The 20,393-nt window shown below is 46.5% G+C and overlaps 1 protein-coding gene across 1 annotated transcript in view; it reads left to right on the forward strand.

Annotated features, from left to right (window-relative positions):
- Positions 1–6,890: 6,890 nt before the first annotated feature.
- HGSNAT (heparan-alpha-glucosaminide N-acetyltransferase) overlaps positions 6,891–20,393 on the forward strand; it is a 2,225,524-nt gene continuing 2,212,021 nt past the window's right edge. Inside the window, exon 1 of the mRNA XM_069637664.1 lies at positions 6,891–7,055. Within this exon, the coding sequence (XP_069493765.1) occupies positions 6,944–7,055 (112 nt within the window). The 5' untranslated portion in view covers positions 6,891–6,943. The remainder of the gene's footprint in view (positions 7,056–20,393) is intronic.

The following is a 20,393-nucleotide window of genomic DNA, read 5'->3' on the forward strand; positions in this document are numbered from 1 at the left end:
CAAGTTCGGAGGATTATACATTGTTTTTCCCCATAAAGGTGAAAAGCAGGGATGTCCTTTGGCCACAATTTATTCCTTCCAGGCTTTGACCCTAGTACTTCTCTTAGGAAAGTTAATCCATCCTTCCTGAAGATTTTCTATTCTTCATAATAATTAATTAATTATTATTAATTAATTAATTAATCCATCCTTCTATTTTAGACATTACCCCGGCAGGTCTCCAACAGGGCCTCCTATACACAAAGGACAATTTTGGGAACTATAGTTTAAAAGTAAATATGATCAAAACAAAAATTATGGTGTTCAGGAAAAGGGTGAAACTGTGTAGCTGGTTTTTAAATGAATGTAGAAATGAGAAGGTAGACTCATTTTTATTTGAGCCTACTCTTCTCAAAGAGTGGTGGTTAGGTCACTCATTTTAAGAAGACAGCTCAAAGGGCGTCATTATGCCTGGAGGATATTGAGGAAAAGATCTGTTACATCATTTTTGGTGGCAGTAAAATCTGGGGTGGTTTAAAATTTCATGTCGTGGAGGGGGTTGCAAAATAAATTCATGTGCCAAATAGCAGGTTTCCCTCAAGGTACACCTGGTAGCACCTTATGAGCTAATTGGTGGTATTCAGTTTGAAGGTGTCGGCCCAGTTAAGATTGTTACCTTATTTTATGAAAGCACATCTGGGAATGTAAGTGTGATGGCAGCCTCCCAATGTAAAGAAAAAGACTTGTGGTACAGGGAGTTGTTAGGCACTGTCCATTTGGATACTGGGGTGGGATATAACAAAATTTGGCATATGAAGCCACCTCAAAATAGCTCTTAAAGCAAGAGATTGTCTGAGGGGGAGAGAGGCAGATTTCCAAAATATACATAAGCTGCCCACTTTCGCCTTATATGCAGACTTATGTACACATATAAGACAGCATGGAGAAAACTGTGAAATAAGATCCCTAGAATGCGGGAGGCTGATGCTAATAATACGTTTAAATGTATCCATCGCTCAATTAAGAAAGATGATGTGCAAGAGGAATCACAAAGTGTGCCTGCAAAATTGGACTTCGATGAACATTTGGCGCATTTGCTGTTAATTTGTCAGTGTTTCTCTTTTTTTTGTAAGCGTGGACATGCATGGAAGCTATGTTTTATATAATTAATTGTAATGATAAGGCTTTTATACATACCTTGTATGAATATGTTAAAGCTGCTTTTTTATAGTGGGCTTGTTTTAATGAATGTGGATTTTATAAAATATGATACGTTTTTAAACTTTGCCAACTGTTAATGGAGAAATATGATTGAATAAACATTAAGTAATACTCATTACATGGTAGGCTTTACAGACCACTTCACTGGGACTTTGGAGGTTACCTCCTAAAATGTATTTTGGCATGTAATGGCTTATAATGCAGCATATAGCACCAGGGGCCTGTAACATTGGTGAAAAAGTGGTTAGGGAAACATTTTTCTAAAGGATACAGGGCCTCTTTTCTCTGCCCAAAATGGTTTTCCACAAGATTTTGCAGTAAACATTGGTCAAAACTTTGAGCATCTGAAGAACACTTCATAGAGGGGTGTAGTGATGTTAACTAGGTATTTGGATTAATTCATTGGCTTGTTAATTTAATTTAAACATATTATCAGTAACTTTAATGGATTTGAATATGGGACAAATTATGAAAAGTGTGGCATGTATTTGCTCATTTTCCACGTGGCAGGTGGACAGAGTATCTATCAATTGATTTTTTCGACCAGGACACTATGTAACAAAACATGGAGGTGAGACTAAAAGTAATATTTCTGATAAATATAATGCATGTTGGCATCAAACTAAAACCTTACTTCTACAAAAGCAGTGCATGCTAATTATTTAATAAAGGAAAGTTGGGTATGCATGCCACCCTTTTGTCCATTATGTGCCTACTAGCTGTAAAAAGGAACACAATATGACCATTTTATCCAGGACACAAAAATGGGCACATGTTGCAATTATTTTGCTCATTAATACATTTGTCAGCTGGGCAACGTATGTGAAGATGACAAAGTTTTAACAATGATACTGCAATAATAAGTAAGGAGATTTTCTGAAAAATAATTTGCTTGGTAGCAACAAACGCAAATCTTGCATTTACAGGAATAAGCCAACTGGAACTACAGCAGGCTCATTGACCAACATTCTTGCACAATCCCCGACTCTGTCCTGGCTATACTGCTACTGAGATCTCATCCCCTCAGCACCTCCTTTTAGGCCTCCGTACCATGGCCCAGAGCAAATGGCGAGCAACATTGTAGGGTGCCGCGAGCAACATGTTGCTACCAAGCTACATGTTGGGGACCACTGTGTTAGGGCGTAAATCCGGCTGCAAGGAACTTGAGCTCCAGGTACCAGATCAATTTGGCAGTCATACGGTCTGTGCAGAGGTAGGGTGTTTGCTTGCTCTTTTGGAAAGACATCTTGGTAATCCAGGTATTCAGGTGGTAGTGAACTGGTGAGGCCCAGTATGGTTTCTTTCTTCGACGAACCTATGTTGGGAAGACCTTTTAATGAGAATCCTGCACTATAACAGGTGTCGGCACAGTCTTGGGGAAAGGTCAGAACTCGTTTACGCCAGTCAATCCTGGGATTGTGGGTCTCCACCCCGGGCATTCCCAATATCATCTGGAACTAAGGAGCGCCCATGAGATCGAAGGTGATGTCCTCTTGGTGACCGTCCTGACACAGAAGCGGGACCTTCTCAGTGTAATGCGTCACTGGGCCAGATGATAGCTGAGATCCATCAACTGCTGTGACGTTTTCCAAAACCTGCTTCTGTCGGAGAGGGAGGCCTATCCGGGTAGCCAGATCTTGGTCCATGTAATTTCCCACAGCCCCACTGTCAATGTATGCCTCCAAGGCATGTATTTTCGATAGTTGCTTATGGTTTACCAGGAGCACAGGGATGACTAGATGTGAGGTCTGTATAGGTTCCTTTTCACCGCTCGACAAGTGGACGCCTACGGTGGCCGGGCGTTGGAGTTTACCCGAGTCCTGTTCTTCTTCTTCACCTTTGTCAGTTGCTCCAACTGCTTTCCTGGGTGGTTTCACTGGGCATTCTCAGAGATAGTGACCTGCCTTACCACAGTACAAACAAAGCTGCTGATGTCTCCTTTTCTCCCTTTCTGCCTTGGTGAGTGGGCTCTGCAAGCCTCCGATTTGCATTGGCTCTGACTGATCGTGGGATTTGGTTTGATTCTCACGGGGTCGCACATAGACTGACCGCCCCTCGGCCTTGGCCCGATCCATCGTCCGATCCTGCAATCTGTGATGGAGTTGCACTGTCAGGTCGATGTATTCAACACATCTTTCCGGGGGGGGATCTACTACTTGGGCTAATATGTCCTTAAGTTCCCCTTGCAAGCCTCGGTAAAAAAAGCGTAGTTCTTTTCTCCTCTGGCCAGTTAGTTTGTGCTATCAGACGATTGAAGGAAGCGATATATGTTAGTAGGTCTTGATTACCCTGCCGTAGTGGTAACAGTTCATTGTCCCGAGCCCACCCTTGAGTATGCTGTGCAAATAGTTTCTCCATTTCACGCTGGAAACCTCTGAAGTCTCGAAGCTTGATCGTTGGGGAATGCCTCAGATCTGCACAAGAAACGTAGGCATCATTGATTCATAAAGATGGCATACTTATTCAGATCACCTGGGCCAGGGGAAACCCCCCTGGAAGAACCACCTGTACTGGCGTGGGCTGTAGAGGCGCGGCAGGAGTGGCATACCCGGGCAGTGGGACCTGGCCTACCTGTGCCCGGAGCATTTGCCTTGCTAGTTCATCTGTCCGCTCCTGGTTCACAATTAGATCCCTCCTTAGGGTATTGGTTTCCTGTCTTGAGGCATGAACTTCAGCTCGTACCTCTCCCAGTAATCTGGCCAACTGGTCCATTTCAGAAGTTTCCATAACGCCCAGGCAGAGATTCGAAGATTCCCTGCTCACTGTGCTCAGAAAGGCACAGCTCCCCTCACCGATGAGGCCCAACAAGGCTGAAACATGTGTATGGGGTTGCTGTTGGTACTCTTGTTCAGAAGGGAATTGCCATAGCATTTCGGTGCTGGACTGCCCATGTGGGTGCGACAAAGACTGATCTGCAAATGGATAATTCCCATCTGTCAAAGGTACAGTGAGCAAAAAGCAGTGGCTGCGAACTTTCAAAGTGGTTACAAAACACTGAAGAGGTTATCATGCCGTGTTATTTCGAGAGGGGGCGCCTGCTACCTTTTTTGTAAATAATTGAGTAAGCCTTCATATGCAAAAAGAAGATTGTATGTGTGAAGAGCACTGCAGAGAATACAAGCCGTTTAATAATTGTACAGATGCAGCAACACAAGTAGATTAAGTGATCTTAGAAGCTGGCTATATGTAGTAAATAGACTGCAGGTGGAGCCGCCATTGTATACAAGCTGGACATCGATGTCATGGATTAGTAAGCTCAGACCCACGGAGAAAGAAGAATCAAGAGCTGTGTGGCAGCAAAGAATTAGCTGAGATTGCGGATTTGGATGGTGAAGCCGTTTGGCCTGGTTTCAAAATTGGAGCAAGCCAAGTGCGGTTATCTATTCTCAAGGCAGCAAAAGTGAGAAGCTAAATCACTCCTTGTTAAGGTGCAAAGAAAGAACACCATGCATGCCTAGTTTTATTCAGTTAAGACATTTAATTACTGCAAAACGTACACGATTGTGGTCTCCCGTCACATGAGTCAAGGATGGAAATAAGAGTTGGGCATGGCCTTCCAGAAACTATGATAGTGCATGCTCGCACTCCCTTATATTCCCAGAAACAAGGATACTTTGCAAGGCCAAGTTCAAAGACAATCTTCATTGCAGAAGGCAGGGGTGATGAGACGTTGGGCTAATTGGGTGGAGAGGTATAGTGAAGTCTACCTGCTGGCACCTGGGGTATGGCCTGGCATGTCAGGCGGTGACCCCAGGAGACAAAGCCCCACCGATAAGCTCGATGGAGCGAAGTGAGAAGCCGTGGGGAACTGTCCACGTGGACTTTGGCTCGACTGGTCGCAGCATGTATTTCCTGGTGGCAGTGGATCAATGGTCTAGGTACCCGGAGGTGGATGTGGTGGAGTCGACGGCGACTGAGTTTACCACGAGAGCCCTGGACAAAATGTTCGCGACACATGGCTTTCTGGAAATACTTTGCTCTGATAATGGACCGCCATTTACCGGCAGCCAGTTTGCCCAATATCTCCAGGAAAGGGGGATACATCACCGCAAGGTATCCCCACTATGGCCCCGCGCCAACGGAGAGGCCCAAAGGCTGATGCATACTTTAAACAAAGTACTCAGGATTTCCGCCAATGGGGGTGACGACCTTCCGAAGAAGCTCGTGGAATTTTTGCGAGAGTACCGGACCACACCCCACCAGTCCACGGGGGTTGCCCCAGCGGCGAAGCTGTTTGGGCGCTGCCCTCGGGGAATGATACCGGAAATTGAGGGGAGGAGTCCAGATGTCATAGACAATGAGAAGGTTCGAGAAGAGCGCGCCACGCGCAATCAGAAGGAAAGCGAGAGACGAGGTCTGCAAGACAAAGAAGTGTGCGTTGGGGACTCCGTGCTCGTTCGGAACCGACACCCTGTGGGCAAGCTATCTTTACCATATGAACCTCGCCCGTGGAAGGTCACCCATGTGAAAGGGACCATGGCGCCGGCGGCCTCTGAAAGCGGTACGGTCACCCGCAACAGGTCCTTTTTCAAAAAAGTGGACAGGGCAACAGAGACCGTGGGTCAGGAGGATGGGCCTAGCCAGGATGCAGTCCCCGAGGGTCCAACTGATGATCCCACTAGTGCCGTCGCCCTTTCTGGGGACAAGGCCCCTGGAACACCAACGGTCACTGCAAGGTATCCCATGCGCAGTAGCCGGAGACTGCCTGCTCATCTCAAGGACTATGTCCTGGACTCAGGAGACTGAGCCGAGATCGCAATGGACCGTCAACAGTGACGGGTGGGATCCCGTTCATGTTTTACCAGTTATGTTTGGTGCTACACCATAATGTTATGCTGTTTTGTTGTTAAAAAAAAGAAGGGATGGAATGTCCCAGTTAAGCATGGCGCATGCGCGAGCCTCGGTTGGGCCCGCGCATGCGCAGTTGAATAAACGGCGACCGTGCGGGCAGTTGCCGCCAGGACGCGGAACAGGCAGCCTCGCGCATAGCTCTCAACTCACACGCTTTTGGCGGGTGTCACCCGCCTTGTAAACAGCTGACTCACCCGCCAAGCCTCCTGCACGCCCATTCATTTCAATGGGCCTTTCACCCGCCAAAAATAAATTCAGGTCTTTTCACCCGCCTTTGTGACACAAATGGTTGAGAGCTATGGCCTCGCGTCCTGCGCCTCTCTGTGTGAGTGCATGTATGCATGCATGCGTGTGGGCCGCCCGAGGCACGGTGGCCACGTAACATAGTTAACTCTTTACTATATATTTGCTGCTGGAACTTCAGTATAAAGTTATATGCAACATCATCTTGACCTGAAAGAAAAGCAAAACGGTGCGTTTTCTTTGTGAACAATCTCATCAAATCACATTACATTAATCGTGAAATCCGTTTTTGTTATGAAACCACTTATACCCATGGATCCAAACTTTAGCTCCACCTATCTAGGGTTTTATTCGGTAGGCTCAAAAGAATACGTTATTGGAGCGTTAGCGCCAACAAGACACAAATTAAAGGAAAAATATACGGCAGATTAAAAAAAGTTTGTGCTGACGGTGTAAGCAAATAGGATGCGTATAAACGTTAGCATTCCACAAGGCAAGTGAAATACACAAATGTTTCTAAACCTTGTTCAATTTAACCTGTCCCATTCCAACATGGCCGCTGCGCTTTGAGAGACTCAGACGGTGATTAAGCTCTATAGGCGTGACCCAGAAAACACTGAAAGCGAGAGTGCGACGCAGAAAGCTGAAAATGGGGCTGGCTGTTTGTAGCTCCTGTAGTCTGAGTACTCTAGTGTTCGCAGGATTCCTGGTGTGCGTTGCGATGCACCCTGAAGATCTGCCCGCTTCCCATCAGACACACAGTAAGTGCCATAGGTAGCTAATGCCGGCGTGTTGAGCTCTTGCTTTAGTATGTCATGTCGCTCAGGTCCAAACTCCACCTGGGCGTGGCCACGTGAATTTAAAGGTGTGGTTAATTTCAGTTAACCCATCAAATCCTGGGGAGGACCCAGGCGACCACCATATGCACTCGGGTCGCTTATGCTGTATGAAGTTATTTCATTTTTTACTTCCGCTGTCGCCCTCAATGGTTTGACATGCAAACTGCCAATTTTTAACGAGTCCGTTACTTAACGGTCATCTTTAGTATTCCTAGTCATACTCTTCCTCGACACAGTACTTATGAGGCCCCAACTCCACTTATGTAATTCATGCCATCTTTTCCATTTAACATATATGCCCCACCCCTATGCGCTGACAGCATAAAACTCCCAGCACCCACAATGTGTCAGTTCAATGCCCCTAAACACATCATGGCAGTTTTTCACTCAGCACTGGGGTGCGTAGCCCTCAATCTTTTGTTGCCCCATGGCATATTATAATTATTTTTGTTTAAAAATAAAAAATGTTGCCGGGTGAAAGCCTATTGGCATATATTTTCGTGTATGGTGCTTGGATGGAGAAACATCTGCTTATATGGCAGGTGACAATTGCCAAAGCGGGTGAGTTGAGGGGTTTGACGGCCCGAGAGGTGGGTTGTAGTACTGTGACGAGGAAGAGTAGGAATAGGTGTAATGAAGTTTACCAGTATTTACTTGTGAGACATACCAAAGTTAGAGGTGAAAAAGAGTCCATGAAAATAACCTGCCAACCAAAGTGCAGTTCCAATACCCCATCACCAATTTATTACCAGATATCACAACAAATCTCCCTTGGACACGTGCACCAGTGCTCACCCTTCCCTGAATGAGGTTGATCCCTGCTGATGTAAGTTGAGGCTATAATGCACGGTTTTAGATTCAGGGGAGCTGGGAGCTATTTAGTTCCTGCTTGTAGAGTCGGGTTTGCTTGACACCAGCAGCTACCAGGAGGTACTTTTGGCTCCACAGTAATCTTGGCCCTTCCAAGATGGCCGGATTTTCTCCTCATCCAGTGAGAAATGTTCGTGGTCTGGCCAACTCCCCCTCCCATAGGTTGCCTTGGCGTAGATAGGCCAATCACAGCAACCGGGAGGTGGGAGCAGGCCCAGATCAACCAAGGCCCACAACAAGGCCCTGTCCATGGTACGCCACATTGCTGCCCCCTGTATCTGTGCCCCCCCATGAGTTGTGTGTGAGCCTCCCACCGACCCTCATGCCCCCCGTTAGTGTGTTTGTACCCCCCCTCCAACCCCCTTGCCCCCTGTGATTGTCTTGGTTGCCCTCTACTTCCTCACACCTTTCCCTCCTGTTAATTTCAGGCATTACCTCAATTGCCATCAGGCATTGTAATCGTAGCCGGCTGTCTTTCGCAGCTATCTTCCCCTCTCCCCCCTCTCTTTCCTCTCCCTGCCTTCTTTGCAGCCACCTCCCCCCCCCCTTTCATGTCCATTAGCACTTATTCTTATCATTTGTCCCATGACCTCTGATAGCAGCTTTTCTGTCCCCACCTTTCCCTCCTTGTCTTCTCCTCCCACTCCCCCCAACACTATTCTGAATCGTCGTCTGACCTAATATGATAGTCGCTTGTTTGTTCCTCTCCTCCTCGCCCTCCCACTCCTCTTGTTATTCATGCACTACATCAATTGTCGTCAGGCATAGTAATGTTACTGCTGGTTTTGTCTTTCTTCCCTCCGCCCTTCTCCTTAATTTGTTCCCTGCACTATGGGAAATGTCGCTAGGCTGATTATGATAGTTATTTTTCACATTCCAAATTGTTTCAAGGACTTGTAAGAATGTAATTGTATTCTCCCATGTTCCCTCCCTCCTTGAAGTGCTTTGAAACTCATTGTGTATAGGCACTATACAAATTAAATTCCCAAGGCCAACTGATCCTGAACAAACACACCTATGTGAATTTAACTCTGTGCCTTTGGGACTCTATAAATAATCATTAGGGCACATCTACATGTCATTGAAAGCATAAGGGGTCCTAGATAATGGACCAAATGAAAATGTTTGCATGCATTTTATGTGGAAGTAAAATTTGTGTAATGCTATGTAACTATGCACTCCTCAGTGCTAGCTCATAGTCATCAGTTAATGCTGGATACTAAGGAGATGCTTTTAGCTCGTTTATCCAATCTTAATTTCAATCCCTGTAATATCTGGTGAAGTATTTGTGTCAGTCCAGGTCGCTGCCCTGCAAATGTCATGAATAGGCCCTCACTGCTCCTCTGCCCATGTTGCCGCCCTGCCTCTAGTTGAACAACCCTGAATGAAGCCAGCAATAAAACCTGTGCCTCTGAATGGGCCAATGCAGTTGCCTGCCGAATTCATCGACTAATAATGGGGACAGTTGCCCTCCATTCCTGGCTTTGAACCACCAAAATGCCAAACTGTCTAATGGATGCAGTCCTCTGCTGGTACATCAAGACAGACCTATTGACATCCAACTTGTGCCAGTGCTTCTTCTGTGGAGAAGTGGAACCAGGGAAAAAGGACAGAAGCACACAGCATCATGAAATTTTGACAGAACCTTCTGAAGAAATCCTGGATCACACTGGACAATTGGCAAATCTGACTGGACCCAAAGGAACGAAGTAGAACACAGCAACAACCAAATCTCTTATAACCTACGGGCTGAGGTAATAGCCAACAGAAACGCTGACACAGTTTCAACCAGAGAGGCCTGCAGCACCAAAGGAAGATCCAATGGTTGCAACCTGCTTACGCTATGGGCTTGGTCAGCAGGAAAGTCTTCAGCAGCTGATTGACTAGCAGCTCTCATTCTTTGCCTAAAACCCAATGCTCCCTAAAAGCCAGAATAATCGCCCACTGAGCTTGTACAGAGGACACAGCCAGGCTCATATCCCAGCCTTCTTGCAAGAACTACAAAATCGGCACGCAGCAGTCTGCTACCTGTTCCTGTTCAGTCATCTTGACATACTACAGCACAAAGTTCTCCAGTGCTTATCATACACCTTCAGAGTCGAAGGCCTCCTAGACTTGTGTACTGCCAGAGTAAGTTGCAGAGTCAACTCCTGTCTCTCAATATCCAAACAGCCGAACACAAGATATAGGAGACCTCAGAATCTTCCTGAGTGGGTATGGGGAGGAGGGCATGAACCACCCTGGAGAGACTGCCAGGTCGAGCAGAAGAGGATACGAGGCGCATCTCAGTCATACAGGTGCTACCAGAATCCCTTCCGACCCAGAGTCATGGAACTTGAGCAGTACCTTGGGAAGCAGAGGTATTGAAGGAAAGTCAAAGAGAGGCCCCTCCGACCAGGACACTGTCTCCTGAGAAGGGAGCCTGGAGCAGAACCTGGACAGCTGGGCATCCTAAGGAGAGGCAAACATATCCAGTATTGGCACATTGAACTTCCCACAGATCAGGCGATACACTGACAGGTGCAACACCCAACCGGAGGAAGTGAGCACCCTGCTCAGACTGTCGGCTTGGACGTTGTCCACCCCCTTGATGTGAATCACACGCAGCAACAGCAGGTTGTCCCACGCCTGCCCCTAAACCACTCCATAGCCTAACCGTATCGCCAGCGACTCCAGCTGAATGGGACCGAGTCCCTCCTTGGCTGTTCTCATGTGCCATAGCTGACGTATTGTCCTTCCGTTCCAGGACCAATGACCCCTGGATGTCTCAAGAAAACATTTGAAGAGCCTGGAAATTCTCCACCAGCTCCCTCCAATTGGATGAATGAGAGGCCTGCACGTTCAGGGTCCCCAAAACGCTTCTTATCTGAGGCCACTGGGTCAGCAGTAATTCTGTTCAGCAAGAGTTGAACCAGCCAAAATCCTCACAGAAGGTTGTCCAGGACCATCCGCCACTGAAGCTGAACCCTCAGCTCTGGGGAAATGGCGATCCGTGACTCCTAAAACTGAGAGTCTGTCCTCCAGTGAGGGTGCAGGTGAGACACCAAAGGTTGCATGTGAAGCATCACCCCATGTAACCAGAAACACACACAGTGCCATGTGTCCCTGCACCCAGAGCACCTCCCTGGCAGTATCCCAGTCCCCGGCAAACAGCCTGATACAATGGCAGCAACACATGCCCCTGCAATTTCCAATAGCGGACCCCAATGTACTGAAGATCCTTAGATGGCTCCAAGTGAGCCTTCTTCAGGTTGAGCAGGAACCCGAGATCCTGCAGGTGATGGCCAGATGCTCTGCCGACAGATCCTTGGAGGAAGCCTTGAGAAGCCAATTTCCCAGGTAAGGGAAAAACGGTATCCCCCTGGCGTGAAGGAGAACCACCACAGGCCCAACTCGTTTGTGAAGATCCTCGGAGCATTCGTGAGGCTGGACCGAAGAGCCCTGAACTGGAAGTGACTGCCCATGAGAAGAAACCTCTGATACTTCTGATGAGACCTCGAATGGGCACATGAAAGTAAGCGTCCTGAAGATCCAGGGATGCCAGAAAGTCGAACTCCTCGGTCAACTGGATAATACGCTGCAGACTCTCCATCTTGAAGAGCAGAGTCTGCACAAACACATTTAGTCTCTTCAATTCCATGACCAGCCTGAACTTGCTGTTTGGCTTCAGAACCACCAATATGATGGGGGAAGCCCTGAGCCCTCTGTTTCCGGGTAACCTCCTGAATCGCCTCCTTCCCCTGCGTCATAGCCAGAGCGTTTGGCAACTCCTGTCTAGAGGAGGGAAACAATGCCCCTGCACATGGGGAAGGAGAGGCAGACTCAATCTCGTATCCCCACTGAACAATCCTGTTCACCGAGACGTCGGAAGACACGCCCATCCATACACTCCAGAACCAGCAGAGTCTGGCACCCAAACATCTGGCATCAGGACTTCTGCAATGCTGCCTGGGCGAAGGGCTTGACAGACTCATGAGGCGATTTCTGCCAGAGGGCTTCCGATATCCCACTTAGATATGGTGTGACTCCTAAACTTTGTATGTCCCCCAGACGTCCCTGACTGGGGTTTAGCATCAGAGTGCCTGCAGAGCTTGTCAGCCTTGAACACGCAATGCACCCGGTCCTCCAGGAGTCACCAAACGGCATCTTCCCTTCAAAAGGAATCTTAAGCGCCGATGCTTTCTGATGTCCATCAGAATGTCTTTTCCAGGTGGTAGCAGGTACTGGCCACACCACAGGAAGCTTCACGCCAGGCAGCAGCGGACCAGGAACCCTCAACCACACACACTGCCCAGTAGGAAGGCACAGGATGTAGCCACCCCAACTCACATAACCAAGCTAGGGGTGCAAGGAAAGGGCAACAGCCAAGTGCCCCTCAAGTTCAGCATGGAGAAGATAGAAACTGTAGCAACCCATACATCCACCAGAGTTCCTCTCAGGATGGCAGGAAAATTAAAACTGGCACGTTGTGGGAGCTAGGAGTGTTCTGCACTCAGTGGAGAGGGACGGGGCATATATTTCAAATGAAAAAGATGGAATGGATTCCTGAAGAGGAGGTTGGTACCTGAAGGGTAAATTACCGGGGTGAGAAAGATGGACATGGAGGTAATGAAACCTATGACTTGAAATGCTGTTAAACGTGGACCTTGTTAAAATCGATTGGCAAGGGGTAGTAGTTTGTACGCTCATATGCTGCATTGGAATACTTTCTCTTTTTAACAAAACTGATACATTGTGGAGAGGATGCATTAGTGTCCTCTGGCATTCAGTGCCCCAATGTCTTATTGTAGTCGCATTTTCAAATGTTTTAAAAAGTGAAATACGACAAGTAAATGTTAACCTTCACAATGCTGCTTCAACCAATTTTCCATGTCTGTCATATTATACTCTGGACATAAATGACAGAGGCACCCTAGATTTTCGTGTGAAAAAATGTGATTTGTCTTAGCAAGAGGTGTAGGAAAATTGAGATTTTTTTTTTATTTTAATGAAGACTACGGGGGCATGCATTTAGCATGAAACTCTTTACTGATCCGCTAGCAGCATAGAACATTAATTAATTAATTAATTAGAGGAAAGCACGTACCGTGGCCCAAGTTAACATACTGTGAGGGGTCAGAAAGGAGAGCCAGACACAAGATTGTCATGTTTTGTCAAAGATATTTATTAAATGAAAATGGGTTGGAAAAATGCCTCGACCCTATGCGAAAGAGGAATTTCCCCAACTATAAACCAAAACTAAGGAGTCTGTCTCTGTCAGGATGTCAACAACTGAAAAGCCGTCCTTGTGTGCAAAATATCCTTCCTAACCCTCGCACTACAAACAAAGCAGTAAAAATGTGTAACGAAATATCTTCAACTTGATACTGGCAAAAAGTGTTCACAACTGAAGAAAGAATAGTTCCAACAAAACTGTTCTCCAAGGTAAAAGCCCTTTAATCCAGAGGGTGCACCCCTTCCCAAGGATTCTTAAGTAGGATGACAATAAGTCTCTTTTACTAACAGTTTGTTTGTATCTTGCCTTGATTCACAAAGTTCCTGTTTAGGGTACACATTCTGTTGCAGTCTTTCTTTAAAACAACTTTCACCTTGGTTTAGAAAACAATGTCTTTCTTTAGCAACTATCTCTACTTGGTTAAAATTCCTGGAAGCTTTGTGAATGACCTGGTATACTCCCATGCCAGGTTACTTTATGCAATGCCGACTGCCTGGTGTACTCTCCTGCCAATATTCTTTATGCAACATCAACTGTCTGGTGTACTTGGATGCCAGGCCTTCGCTTGTGGTTCTCACTTCCCTACCAGAACTTCTAATGTGTTTCAATTGCCTGTTAAATTGCTTTACCAGGGATTCCCACGTGCTTCAATTGCCTGGTAACTTGCATTGCCAGGGCTTCTCATGCTTTTCACAGTTTCTATCACCAATAAATGCACGTATTGCTCTTGGCTTGGTATATAGATTTGCGGTAAGGTTTGTTCAAGATTTGCCCAACACTTGCACTTCATGCATTCATAGCTTATTGGGGATTGTACTTTTGCCTTTTCTACATTCCAAACATCTTCTCATAGTGTTAATAATGGTATTACGTTCAAATTGCTGTTGGCGCGGTCCCTGGAACGCCCGGGCTCCAATGGATTTGGGTGGACTCACCGGTCTTATCCAGCCTCTCCGGTTCGCACTTCTGCAGCATGCTGCTTTCACCCGCTGACCACGCTGGAGTGTGCAGACATTCTTCTGGCTTTCTACGTGGCTCCTCGGTTACACGCCTGCTTCCTTCCAGGTCCTGGAATGGAGAATACCACCTTCTCGACATGCAGAACACCCAGGACCTTTTTCACGGCTCCCAGCATCTCCATGGCACTCCGGTCACAGGCACAGCATCTCTCCCTCTGATGTGGCAACCTTCCTTGTTCTGCCACACTGGTATGTTGTCTCCGGCTTCGTGAGCCTTGGGACAGGAGCCCACATCTTCTCCTGCACTCCCTCTCCCAATAGTGCACTGGCCATGTTTAAATGTCCCACGCACAGGTGTGTTGGAAAAACAACTAAACTGCATGTTGGGTTTCAAGCTCCCAGTGCCTTGTCCAAACTCCTTCATCCTCCTCGTCTCAGTACTTGGGGAATTCTGGGAGTTGAAGTCCATAGGTGTCATTGGACACGGTATTTGAACAGTTCTTTATGATTTCACATAAAGGTATTTCAGAAGAAAAAGGTGTTGTATTAGAGCTTTGTGTGTTTGTGTCATATCTGGGTGTTTGACCAGAAAAATGTGAGGAAGAGATTCCTTTACTTCTTCTACAAGGGAGAACAAGAAGTTGACAATATGCCATTTGAGTCTTGGTATTAGAGGGTCTTCCTCATCAGAAAGGGGAAGATGCCGCGTCTCGTCCAATGAAGTCATGACATCTCCCCGTTAGCTGTTTCCTCCCATGTGATCCCTCCCATGTGATCCTCCCTCATAAAGCCGCCCCAGGGTCATGATAAGGGAGCGGCTGCCATCCCCTGACCACACGGGGAGGAAGTCATCGCTAGGGAATCTGTGATGACTCCATTGGATCCATCACAATGACCACAATTAGTAGTCTATAAATATCCATGCTGCGAAGTGGGTCCTATTTGCCTTACTGCAAATGTATGCTTCTAGAAACAAGGCGTGGATATAACCGATGTCATGAAGCAATCACTTGGATCAGTCTCCAGTTTCCTGAAGTGAGGAAAACCTGCAATGTTTGAGCAGGAGGGACAAAGGGTGAGAAAATCTACGCCTCTGTTGTCTCATGCGCATTTACCACTATTTGTGAAGTGTGCAAAACCGGTTTGAAAAAGAACACTTTGAAAGTGGAATCGCTAGACCAAGATCTTAAAACCCCCTGCTGGGTAAGACATAAAAGCCGTGCCCCCCTAGAGGAATGGTCGGGAAATACAGAGACATCAATGCCGGCCAGGGACATAATCATCTTGCAAGGGTAGGAGACGAGATGGGTGCAAAGTTTTCTTGAAGGAAATTAGCAGCTTTGATTTATTTGCCACCCTGAGATTGGCTGTTGCTCTTTGATATTGTTTTAAACATTTCTTCTGGTTAGGGAAAGCAGGGTATGTAATGGTGGTAGAGCCACATTTGTGCAGCTGTTAGCAAGAAAACTAAGAAAACTGTGAAAGGTCTATTGTTTACATCTAACACTTTAACATCAGATACTCTTGTGGGAAGTCCGAATCAGGAAATGGACAGCTTGTTGTGTTTTGTACTGAAAGGCTTTTATTTTGGTGCAACACCCGTGGTCTAATCCTTCTACTCTGGTCCATATGCGGAAAGAAAGACAAGGGTCCATAAGGGTGCATGTAAAGCTGTCCTACATCTAGATACCAACTGGCCTCATCCTAATCCTATCACTACAAAGTAACAAGTACAGTAATTCCATCAATTTTAAGCAGGATTACTGTTACTGCTGGGAAAATGAAGAAATTACTGAATGGTAATTCCAAAGGCGGAATCTGTACTAACCGGAAAAGTGTCATGCCACAAATGGGAAGTTTACCGGCAGCCATCTTTAAAAACGCAATCCAATCTGAATCGCCCATTTCCTGTTGCCATCCAAAGGCAGAACTTGTGCCAAAAATGTCTCGGGATAAAGGCATGGGGAAAGTGCCTGAAATGCAGCAGGAGAAATATTCCACAGGGGGCGGCACAGTGGAGCCACTCAAACTCATGCTATGGGAGAAAAAAGGCAAGCATCATCCTTCATGTGGAAGACACAGGAGGAGCTAAAGTTGGAGAATCCAGTTAACCTGGGATGTGAGTAAGAATTTCATCTCTAATAAAAATGCTTGACCTTGTCTCACTAGCCTACGCCTGTGGCTTGCTGCATAATCAAGTGGGCCAACAGCCTACCAAATGGCAATGTGACCAATGGCCTGGCAACAACATGTGTGTTTAATTCATGGTGGGACACAATGTCCACATGACTGTGAAAATAGAAACGTACCATCCCATAATGGACATGTGAAATATGCAATCTGTAGACTTGCCCATCATGGCAAGACATGGCCTTGTACCAACAAACTCCCTGTGGCCACATCCATCCCTGAAACACCCAAAAGCAATCCACCCTTTTTTGTCCTGTGTTTCTTGTTGTCCTCTTGTGTATATGTGCGCTCAGATGCCTGTAGGTTTTTGGTGCGGCATAAATAAATAATTTTAAAAAACATGCTGAGCCGGGCAGATTACATCTGAGGGCACTTCTACAGGTGCAAGCTCCTCGGCCTCCACCCCTGCACCCTTGGGACACGTAGGAAGACCCCATAAAAAAAAGAATCTAACAGCAGCTGCAACATGCCAGGCGCCCAAACCAGCCACACTGCCACCATCACACCAAGCGTGGTAGCTGACCACACCAACCTTAATGCCAATGCTGGCCCTCTGCCTACTACCACTACAGCCGTCGCAGCTGTCTATGCCGCTCCCCCACCTCCTGCCAAGTACACAACTCTGCCTGCCTGTGAGGGTCAGAAATGAGAGGCATACACAAAGTTGTAATATTCTCAGTCAGACATTTTATGTAACACAAAATGGGTTGGATTAACACCTTTTCTAACCCTATCCTGAAGAAACTGTCCTTGTGTCCAAAACATTATTTGACCCTCACACTAGAAACAAACAATTAAGGGTGCAAGGACATGTCTTTGACTTATGTTTAGTGTAAAGTGTTCAAAAAAACAAAGCAAAATCCAAAAGGTGTATTCGAAGCAGAAACCCTTGGATCTAGAGGGTGGTTCCCTTCCTCTGGATTGTTGGGTCGTATGGCAAAGTGTCTCTTTTAAACAATAGTTTCTCTGTATCACAAATGTCTCTATATCCCAGTTATTTCTTAGGGCTTTTACACTGGATTTAGAAAGTTCTAGTTAAAATACTAAATTTTACAAAATAGTCTTTCTTCAACTTTTGTTATAACTTTGAAGGATTGGTGTATTCCTTCGCCAGAAACCCTCTCATGGATTCTTTCAGGTCTCCTGCTGTACTCGCCTGCCAGGCATTTCCCCAAGATGTTCAGAGTTTTTACAGATTCAAATGCTTATTTTATTTGACTGTCAGGACTTCTTTTATGGACTTCTTAGATCCTTGTGGTATACTCCCATGCCACCATGTATCTTGCCACAATTTTAAAGTCGTTGCACAACTTTGGTGGATTGCCTGGTATACTCCCCTGCCAGGAATTCTGCTCTGGGGCTTTAAAGATCCCCTGATATACTTCCCTAACAGGTATCCTCCCCGCTCACATGTCAGCCACCTGGTGTCTTCTCTTTACCAAGTCTTCTTATTTGTTTCACTGTCTTTCTCAATGTACCACATCAGCATCTGCTTTGTACTGTTCAATGTATTTACTTTGGGTACGCTTGTTTCAGCTGTGCCCCACATTGACATCTCATGCATAGATAGTTGTTCAACTTTCGTTGTTGCACGTTCTCTTGTTGGTATTAAAATCTTTTCTCTTTCAAGTATTGATTTAACATTAGGGTTTTTCTGTGTTTAACTTGACTTTGAGAATTGTCAGTAATGTCAATCTCACATACTTCATTCACTTGATTATGAGTGTTGGTACGCCCTTGGGTCCCCAATGGCTCTGGGCAGACTTACTGGTTGTTTGCGGTATCTCCGATTTATGGCGTGCCTCTGCGGTAAAGCTTCCTCCCTGGGTTGGCGTCTGACATGATGCAGACATCTCCCCAGCATTTCCTGCGGTTCCACCTTCACCCGCCGGCTTCCCTCTGTGGCCTGGACCAGAGAATGCTGTGTCTCCGGCACGACTGTTCATCCAGGAGCTCTGCTGTGTCTCCTAGTGCTCCCACCGTCCTTCAGGTGTGTCTGCTGCACCTCTTCTTCCTTCATGCCATGCCTGTGTGTGACTCGCTTTCGCGAGCTGCTGCACAGATGTACCTGTCTTCTCTCTGTCGGCTTTCTCCTGCCTGGTTCTCTCCCATAGTAACTTACTTAATATTGCGGATTCCATTTTTAAATGTCCCGGGGCACTTTAGTTTCAACAGAACTAGTCTGCACAAGGGTATTTGAGCTTGGCTTGATTTGCATTAACTCTTCCCTCCTCTTCGTCTCAGTACTTGAGGCTTTATGGGAGATGGAAATCCATAGATGTAATAGAAATTCTTTTAAAAATGATTTTCTTTTTTCACTTTCTTGATTGATTTACATAACTGTTAAACATTAGTCACAGTACCCATATCAACAGTAACTACCCCTCCTTCCCTCCCTGCCCGGTTCCCAGTGCAGCGCATAGGATATTACACATATTCGTTTATTCACTCTATTCTATCTAACATCATTAGGTTCCTTCACATGTCAAGTCATTCTGCCATTTTCCAGGTTCACCTGTGTTCATAGCTCAGTGGGAGACGTTAATCAATGGGCATGCACCGCCTTGTTATGTACCCCTGTGCACATATTTAAGATTCCCATTACTGGTGAAGTATTTTTTCAATAATTACGTGGTCTCCCAGCTTGTCAGCATGTTTTGTATCCGCTCCGAATAATATTGTTGGAAAAAGGGCCAGTAATCAATCATCATGCTATTGATTGGGAGTGTTGATGCATATGGAGTTTCTCTTTTCTCACATACGGTCGTGAATTCCAGCCATCTCAGAAAAGGTGCGTTGCGTTCCCCCTCCCCCCCATGTTCTAGCTATCGTGTATCTGGCTGTCACCGTGGCCATCCCCAACAGCCTCCCCTCCAGATGAGTACCCTCCCCGATCAATGCCAGTAACCATAGCTCTGGTGTGTAGTTCCATGCAGTCGGTAACATTTCAGGCATTGCCTCCTCGATTTCCCCGCCCTCCCACCCCCCTGAAGGGTCCGATTCGTGGACAAGACCAAGCCATGTGCTAGAAATCAGCAGAGTCCCCATTGCATCTTCTACAGGAGGGGGATCCCTCTGGGAAGAATCTGCTCAGACGGGCCAGGGAATAATAGACTTGGTTTAGGAATATTATGGTGTATTAGTCTAAACCGGTTGTTTAGGGACAGTCTGCGTGCATATGTGTTTCCAATACTCTTCACTTACTGCGATTCCCAATGACTTTTCCCAGGTGTTCCTATATGTCTGCCTGCCCACCTCCCTCGCCCTTCTGACCATCTTGTAAATGGTTGATTCCAGTTTCTTGGTGGACTATAGATTGAGCACTTATTGAAGAATTGGGTGGGGGCGCGGGCATGAGGGAACTCAAGCCATTTGCGTCTCAATACCTTCTTTTAGTCTAAAATACAGGAGCTTGGTCACGGCAGTCCATTCTCCTTTGGCTTTCAGGACGTCCCACCTTATGAACTGCTCATTCTGAATCAGATCCCCTAATGTCTGGACTTCAAATTTCCGGAAGTGTATCTGGAAAACTCTCTTATGTGTGAGCGGGATCCTGCATATTTTGTATATAGGGAAGTCCGGTGGAGTGGCAGGCCACAGCTCTGGTCACCCAGCCATTCTGTCCCCAGGCTTTGCATGTCACTTCTGTAGGTTGGACCTCAGTCTGTAGCATCTTTTCCCGGGTACCCTCAGAGCATCCCAAGTAGGTAATTCGGGCACACAACAGCCTTCGCCAGTAATGAATGAGGGTCAGCGGTGAGAGCCCCCCACCCGACTATGTATTGGACCAGCCCCGCCAGAAAATAGATGTATAAATCAGGATATTCCAGCCCGCCCCGCTCATATGGTAGCTTGAGGGTGTCATAGGATACACTGGCCTGCTTACTAGCCTATGCTAGTCGTATCATTAAGCATTTGACCCGAGACCAAAAGTGCGTCTGGGGCCAGATGGGTTAATTATTGAATATATAGAGTAGTTTGGGCATGACAACCATTTTAGCTAGCACGATGCAGGTCACCTACGAA

This window comes from Ambystoma mexicanum, chromosome 14 (genome assembly GCF_040938575.1).
Source record: "Ambystoma mexicanum isolate Mex_15411 chromosome 14, UKY_AmexF1_1, whole genome shotgun sequence".
NCBI classification, from domain to species: Eukaryota; Metazoa; Chordata; class Amphibia; order Caudata; family Ambystomatidae; genus Ambystoma; species Ambystoma mexicanum.